The 8649-nt window shown below is 42.9% G+C and overlaps 1 protein-coding gene across 4 annotated transcripts in view; it reads left to right on the plus strand.

Moving 5' to 3' along the window:
- Nrp2 (neuropilin 2) overlaps positions 1 to 8649 on the plus strand; it is a 115644-nt gene that overhangs the window by 83152 nt on the left and 23843 nt on the right. For 3 of the 4 annotated variants that reach the window (XM_074071534.1, XM_020159519.2, XM_074071535.1), the window contains exon 15: positions 1081 to 1101. In XM_074071534.1, coding sequence (XP_073927635.1) covers positions 1081 to 1101 — 21 coding nt within the window. Of the gene's footprint in view, positions 1 to 1080; positions 1102 to 2169; positions 3827 to 8649 lie in introns of those variants that run through there. The other variant, XM_074071536.1, reaches the window with a different exon arrangement.

Here is an 8649-nt window from a genome sequence, read left to right on the forward strand (position 1 = left end):
GGGCTAGGACACACAAAGGAAGCAACAGGCTCTCTCCAAACAGTGTTCCCAGTGGGTAGGAAAGCACTGGTCTGCATAGGAGCTGAAGTATGCGTGTACTTGTACCTTCGGCTTTTGTTGAGGTGAGGTGAATGCTTATATCCATGTTCCCAATCAGAAATAGGCATACACTAATTTTATGAAGATTCAAGGGGCCAAGACCCCATCATCAAACTCCAGTTTTTAGCGAAGAAAATGCCAGAGGGCAAGAGCATCTGCCAGTCAGAATTACATGCTGGAAAGGTTTGAGGATTTAATGGAAGCCTTCAGCAGTGAGCAAAAACAGTACACATGCTACGTAAGAGAGATAGCACAATTACCCAAGCAGTTCTTTACATGAATGAATGGCAGGCAGGGCACATTATGGCATATGAAGTAAGATGTTACATCTTGCTTTAAAACTAATACCTATAATGTCCAAGACCCTAGATTGTAGGATTAAACATTGCGTATACCAAGTGACCAGAATGGAAAGGACAACTATAACTGTCACCATGGTCAGAAGTGCTGAGCAGCCAGCTCTACTGAGATGCACCCATTTTACTCAGGGCCTCAGGCTGCCATAAGGGTCTTCCCAAGGGTGCCCTGGCCATCTCCCACCCATGTTCCCAAAAGCAAGATAAAAATCCTGAGAGGGAACAGGACCTGTTTTCAGTTGGCAGAGTGGCTGTAATAAGTCACCAAGCACTTTTCTTAGCCCACAGTTCCTGGTATGTGTCCCAGAAGCAACTGGGACATGCCAGTCCCCCGGGCAACTCTCAGGCCCTGGCATCTAAAAGTAAAGCCCACTCTGAGAAAGTTATCAGGGGTGAATGACTGATCACAATGCTTTGGGGACCCATTACTCTATGAAGGACTTTTTGTTCCAACTCAACTTTGAGAACTCTTCTCCCAACCCTAGCCTCATGATGACAGTACATTAACACAGTCCGGGACATGTGGCAGATACAGACATTGTCCATAGAGTGCTACCAGCCAACGCCACGGAAGTTCTTTCTTTCCTTTATCTAACTCATTTTTTTTCTGTTTTTTTTTTTCCAGAACCCATTTCAGCTTTTGCAGGTGAGAATTTTAAAGGTAAAAATAAAGTTTTTTGCATGCCTTTTCTTTCTCCCATGTGATGTGAATCTGGTGGGCAATAAACCTAAATGTGACAAAGCTCACAAGAAAATAGGTGCCTCACCTTCCCACCACTAGATGGCACCAACAACACCTGTAGCTACACCAATTGAGATCCTCACTGTCTGTTGTTTAATTAAAGTTTAGAAACCTATAATAGAGACAAATAGGTTACAGATAAACCCTTCAGCCTTGCATTGGCCAATGGGGAGCAATGAGGCTGAAAATTCAGGAGTGGTGAGAAAGGAGAGACTGTGGGAAGACTGAACCAAAAAAAAAAAAATCTGTAGTAAATGAAAAGTGAAATGAGGTAGCAATGATTTATGTTGCTGAAGATGGTTTCTTCCCAGCTCCAGGGGACCAAGGCAGCGGTCCCAATTAACCCTCAGTGAAGTGCGGCATTGTGAAGGAAGAATGTTAGGAAAAGACACAAGGTGCAATAGTCGTAGAAAGAAGAGCTGCTGAATTCAGAAGCTGGCATTTGGTGAAAGGAATAAAGAGGTGCATTTGGTGATTTGGTGACTGGAGTTAGGAGCACTTTAATTCAGGATTGAAAAACAGAGTAGGACATTTTCTCCTTAGGATAGAAAATAGAGAGCTGAGCATAGAAAGAAGAATTTGGGAGGCTGATGTCATGGGAAAGGAGCCTCTAGCCACGTGATGGTTACGTTTGTACATTTCCAAAGCAGTGAGTGGCTTTCATGTTTTGTCCTCTTTGTATCCAGCTGGTTGACGCTAGTGAAGTTTCCACCCAGATTTCTGTAAATACTTAAGAGCCCCTCTAAATGCTTCTTTCAGTTGGCCTGAGTGCACAAGCTCACTAGACCTTCACCCAATAGCAGGGAGCTTTCAGGATCTATTTGGTGCCAGAAACTTGAGGGCTGCCATACCTTATTTGTGCTGGCTGGGCTTAACCCTATAGGTGACAGCATTTCAGAGATAAGAGCCGCCATTTTCTATTCCATGTCTGGACTCCTTACCTTCACTCTCATTAATCTGTCCATCTTCTAGCTAGAAGAAGATGAATTCCTGGTTTGCCACCTAGACATGCTCCCTGATTCCAAATCATGTCACCTAAGTTACCACTCCTCACCCACAGCTCTAAGACAATGGATGAGGTAAAGAGTGACTGAATAGAAGCAATGACATCTATGTAGAATATATTTTACTTGTTTCTTATCCTTCCTCACCTCTCCCAACTCCATGCCACTCCCCATTCCACATTTTAAAGTATTAAAAGTATTCATGTACATCTATTGGTGTTTTCTGAGTGTGAGAGTTATGTGAACACAAATCTGAGATATTGGAAAGAAAGCTGAAATCCAAACTGAACAACTTGGATTATAGTTGAATTCAACTATAACCTTCAGGACCCAAGGTAATGCTTATGCTGGGGAATTGAAACCTGCTTATGTTGTTTTACCTGATTCTCTGGGTTGTTGAGACTCCAAGCTCCCAGCAAGGCTGGTTCAATAGGTGCCTGTCACCACCACAGATGCTGTTGTGTGCACTCACCATGTCAGGTCATGACTGACAAGTGTGATGGCTGAGGGCTTTGCTTCCGTAAGAGAATAAACAAACCAGCTGCATGTGCTTTCCTTGAAGCCTGTATTCCATGGGGCTGCACAGTGCAGTCATGCTTATGTGCGAAAAATATATAAATAAACTCTCATCTGAGGGGCAGTGTGCATTTAGTCAAAATAAACCCAGGGCTTAGTGGCTTGAAGGTAAGAATTTCTAGTGCCCTCCCAATAAGCTGTTTTGAGGGTTGTGCAGAACAGGGTAAAGTTGCATGGTGCAAGTCCCATAGCTGATGGCAAGCATCTTTGGACGGAGGAAACCAAGTTTTGGGGAGCAGAGAGTCAAGAGCAGAATCAAAATTGAACTCATTTTATATAGAGCTGAGGGTTGAAAACCAGATGAACCTAGGGCCAAGGGGTCTTTTTGAGGGAACTGAGGGCTGTTGACCTCAGCATGCTTCTTTGTTTACTCAAGCACACTTTTCCATTTGGGAGAAGAACGAGGACCCTGTGTTCCCTCTAACCTAGTGACTCACATTCTGCTCCTCCCCTGGGCAGGACAGGAGGAGCCCTTTCTAGGTCAGAGCGTAAGATCAATCTTTTCTCTCAAGAAAAGAGAAATCAGGTTTGGGCAGGCAAAATATGGAAAGTGGATGCTAAAACACCATTGACAATAGATATTTACATTGCTAGTTTGGTTTTTGAATTCTCATTGTTTTTCTTTCCATTGTAAATTAGCCGTGGGAGACAGAAATAATCTCATTCATTAAGAGAGCTCAATGTGTGCTTGGTAAATCTTTAGGGAAATGCAATAAAAGTAGCCTTTGGGCCTGGGTTTATTAGGTATTCTTGATCGTTCATATTTTGAAGTATCTTTCTTTTTCTACTTCTTACTGATTTCTTGCCATGCAACACTGTCTTTTTTATTCTAATTACTTTGTGTTCTCTGCATACATGCTAAGATTGTCTACTGGTGTATGAGTTAGTGCTGAAGAGAAGCCATGGAGAAAAAGAGAAATGTGCACGAAAAGGAGGAGAGGATGAATAAACTGTATTGTCACAAGATTCTTAAAAAGATCATTTTGTTGTTGTTATGAGTCACATTTTAAACAATGTAGCCTGGGTGTGCATTTTTCCTTTTTTTTTTTTTTATAAGCAGTGGCTATAAACATGGTGGTGTTGTGTATCTTTTTCTAGGATTTGAGCTTTAACAAATGAAAAACTGTATATAAAGGGAAAGGGACTGAAAAGTGGTGTAATTAAGGTGATGGATTATTTCCTCTTACCTGATATGTTCTTTTTTTCAATAAAAGAAAAAAGAATAATAAAGAAGCCAGAAAAAGGATATAAAGCCCATAATCAGAGTATTATGTAGCTGTTGACCAGGTGGTTATCTTTAGCGACTCACGGTGGAGACGAGAGCTTTGTTTATGTTGGAGGCTGTGGACTTTGAATGCAGCAGTTGCAAAAACTGGGTCTGATGCGCTACCTATGAGAGACCCACAGGGCTTGTGGATGGGGGTCCTCGGAGTGGAGGACTCCAAACTGCTGTCTTATACTACTGGACACTAAAAGGAACATCCGTATCTCCTGTTGCTGACCGTGAATATGGGTTTGTGTCTCAGACTATCTCTGAGCCCCATCGTTTGGGTTCCACTGGAAGCCTTTCTTCTGTCCTTCGCAATTTTCGTCCGCATACAACCAGGAGAAAATGAGCATCAAAGGCTGTCTCATGGGCACAGAGGGGAGCAGTCTTAAGAGAGACCCCTTCAGGGATAATGCCAAGAGCTAGCTGGTGTCTAGCTATGCCTCAAGCTTTGAGTTCTGTTTATTTGGTGCCTACTAGACAATCTGCCATTTTATACTCCCATCTCTTTTCCATCCCCACCCTCACCTCCCCCCCAGCTGCCTGCCTCCCAGAGGCTTTGCCCTCCAGTGCAGCAGCCCCTATTCCCAGGCACAAGACCTGGGCCTGACCTCAGCTTGCCTTTCTCCTTGGCTTCCCTTTTTCCCCAGCGCTGTCTACTAGAAGCACTTCTGAGATGCAGCAAGGGTTAAATGGTGTTCTTGCACGTAATCCTCTGATGAAAGGCAGAGAAGTGCTCCTAACCCCTGCCAGAGCTCCAGATAGGCAGCTGTGGTGTCAGAATCCTACTCTTAGCTCCCACCCCCACCTCCAGCTGCCAGTGCAAGGCGAGGTGTTGCTGAGCAGGGAAGGATGGGGATAGATGTGTGAGCTGCATAACTATTTGGCTGCCATCCCTGCCCAGGGGACACTGAGGCACCGTCTGTAAAGTTCACTTGTACATGCAGCCTCTCTTGTCACAGAGGCCAGACACATCCATCCTCTCCTCACAAGTTTATCTGCCATTCATCTAAACAGCTGCCACGGTCAGTTTGTCTAAGGGCAGAAGAAAGTGTTTTTCACCAACTTCATCTTTCTCTAAGAACATAGAGGACAAGCTTTGGTTTGAAGAGGTGTAGTATAAGTGCCACCAAAAAGATGGGAAAGTCCCAAGACTTTAGCCAAGAGGCATTTTTATGGAACAGGGCAAGGGACAGGCAGATGCTCTGCACAGTTTCTGCAGCTCATGGAAACCTCCAACGACCTTCCCTTTATACACTGCTCATAAGACAAATTGCAAGAGTCATTTCTCAGGGATGCTTTGTACTTTTTAACATCCTTTTTCCAAACAAATCGGGAACATGACCACATTCTTCTACTATCTTCTATAAACTTTTCCAGAGGAAGTTAACCTTTTTCTGTTGTTTGTTTAATCTCACAAGTTAAATCAACCTTTTTATCTGAAGTGTCCCTTCCTCAGCACTTCATTTTCAACAGGTACAGAAAGGACTCCATAGACAGGCAAGGCCTAAAACAGTTTTTATACGCAAAGAACCTTTTCTACAGAGAGAGAGAGGACTCACCCTTGGTGTCTTTCACAACCTGAGAAGCTGGCTCCTCCAGGTCCGGATGACATTTGGTGAACATAGCTGTAGGAGATGCTTTCTCTTTTCAGGGATTCCATAAGAACCTGGCTTGAGTGAGTCACACCTATCCTCAGACAGGTTCAGACAGAGTAAGAGGCAGAAAGGAAAAGGGCTGCTTCCTGTTCCTGTCCTTCTAGGTTAGAGCAGAGTCTGCAAACTTGTTCTTTGAAAGGCAGATAGTAAATTATTTCCAGCTTAGGAGGATATGCAGTCTGTGTTCCAAGCGTTCAGCTCTGCCACTATAGCACAAAAGCAACCACAGGCGGTATGTAAACAAATGAGGATGGCTATGTTCCAATAAAACTTTATTTATAATAACAGACAGTGGGACAGATTTGGCTCATTACACTGCATAAGACTGACTCCTGATTTAAAGTACAGGCTGCGATTCAGCCCACCTGGTTCTAGGCCTAACTCAGTTGCTTTGTAGCAGTGTGCAGTCCTGGGTTATCCTTTGGGTTTTACCATGCGCAGCTCTGCTCTTGTCCTCAGTTTTCCTCCAAATGAAACTTATCCTCTAAAATCCCCATTTCTCCCCTTGGAAGGTCATGAGAAATAAACAAGATGGTTCCAGTGAAGCTTATAGACCAATGGCTAAGCACAGAAAATGGCTTATATTTTCTTTCTTATAACCACATTTCCTGTTTACTTATTAAACCAGTAACCCTGCTTACAAATTGGAATGGAAAGAGTACTACCTAATGTGTAATTTCTTTTCTTCTTCTCTCTCTCTTTTTTTTTTTACAATTTCTTTTCTTCTTCTCTCTCTCTTTTTTTTTTTACAATTTCTTTTCTTACTTTTCCCATGTGTGGCTTCTCAGAACTTATTGTTTCTCAAAATTCAAATTCTTTGCATTCACATTGCTTTTCTCTATGGAACTCAGAACTCTTACAGATGGGCGCCTGCTTAACCTTGCAAATATACTTAGAGTTATTGACTATTTAAATGTGTTTCTCATTACTTCAAACAATGAGAAAACTTTGTGGAGAATTGGCAGTAGAAATTAATGAAAAATAACTCAGAAATTGAAAGCATTTTCCAGCTGGAAAAAAAAAAAAGGTATGTGAGTAAGCAGTAAAAGTTAGAATCAGAAAGTTAGGCTAGCTTTGGGCACAGCCTCACCAGTGTTCTTTCTCCCAGGTTGGGGTACCTGGTCTAGGCTCCTTATTATAAATCAATGGCCCAACTATCCTGTTAGGGTTAAGCGGGCAGTCGAGGCTAAAATCCAACTACTTATCAACCTGGACGCTTACTTCTGGTGACATCTGCCCAAAGTGGGCACATTTTTCTACCTTCTCATAGAGCAACCACATAAGTGGGCAGCATCTCTAGCACTTTCTGAGAATAACAGTTCTGTGGGGTACAAATGGTCATCAGTGTCTTCAAGAGTATCTAAACATAGGTCCAAAATGCATTCATCCATCCACCTGTCTCCATCCATCCATTTCTCCATCTAGCCTTTCATCCGTCCATGTGGCATTCATTAGATTGCTATTGTCTGGGAAGGTGCTTTGGGTACAGATTCAACTCCAATTGATTTATCACCTTCCCTTCCTTTTTTTGTAACTGGCAAAGCACAGCCTCATTAGCATATCTCCCTTCAAGGCTGTGACAGAGCCAGATTCCAAACCAGCACAATCTATCTGCCTTTGGGCATTGAGTATCTTTAGCCAGAGAGTTTTCTGAGAAACTACTGGCCCCCACAGCAAGTCACTCAAACATTGCTCATTAGAGGATGAGGAAAGCATTGTAAGTCATCTCCTCTCCTTTCTAACATCCTTAACATTAAAAGCACAAATTCAAATGATGAATTTGTGCAGATGTCTAAGGAAAGTGTTTAAAGGGCCAATGTCCCAAAATGACTTCTACCACTTATTTCTACATCTTGATAATATCAGGGGAAGGAGCATTGTCAGGAAAGGGAAATATGGTCTTTTACCTAAAGTGGAGTCTGCCTTCCAAAGTAGAGCACAACTCTGAGGTGGTGGGTCTGTAACTCTGATTCTCAGCATGTAATCCACAAATTATGAGTCAACCTTCCTCCGGCAAGAAGGAAGATTCTCCCCACTGTGCCTCAACTTTGTGTCTATCATCAGAAACACTTTCAGAGCAGCATTAAGGCTTCATTTCTTTCCCCAGCCCCAGCACTTTTACCCCTGAGTTAATATTGGAAACCAGTATATTGTCGAAAGATCATATATGGTGATGGAGAAACTGTGGGTAGTTGTGACTGTGCTCTGCTTACCAATTTATGTTCCTGCCTTTGTGGTCTGGTGAGGGACTTTCAATGGGGACATAATCATTGTCTATTTACCACCTTTCTTTTCTCTGATGGGTAAGCCACAGCCTTGTTAGAAGATGACCCTTACTATGCAGCCAAATCAGAATCAGAGGCAAACCTCAGCACACCTTTTGCGGGGGAAGAGGGATGGCTCTGAGGAACTCTAGTCCCATCTGCACTTTGTCATTTCCTGTGCATTCTTATGAGCTCACATGAAAATCCAGCTGCAGGATGGTTGCCAGGCAGCCAGATACAGTTGATGACCTGAATCATGAGTTGACACCAGTTCACTGCGACTTGCAAGCTAGCCACTTCAAAAACCCGTTTTCAGCTCTTTGCTTTTTCTCTGTTTTGATGTATCATTTCTAGAATGTCTGCAAATAAAAGAAAAAGACAGAGGGTCCTTTCTCAGCTACAGTAATTAAATTATTAAAAGATAGAAATAGTTGGGGACAAAGTAAAAAAGGCTAGGAGAACATGAGGCTGTAGGAAGGGGCTTTTGGGTGGTCCTAGGAATCTTCTCACCCCAAGGATATGACTCTGAAGAAGTGTGCTGAGCAGCACAACCTTATCAAAGCCCTTCCAATATTAAGGGACTTCTGATGACCTAAGAGGTACCAATAAACCCACACCATAATGAAATGGGATCCCTAAAATTGAAGGAAGCAATAGTTAAGCAAGTGGGCAGGCTTTGAAAG

Source organism: Castor canadensis, chromosome 4 (genome assembly GCF_047511655.1).
Source record: "Castor canadensis chromosome 4, mCasCan1.hap1v2, whole genome shotgun sequence".
In the NCBI taxonomy this organism is placed as follows: Eukaryota; Metazoa; Chordata; class Mammalia; order Rodentia; family Castoridae; genus Castor; species Castor canadensis.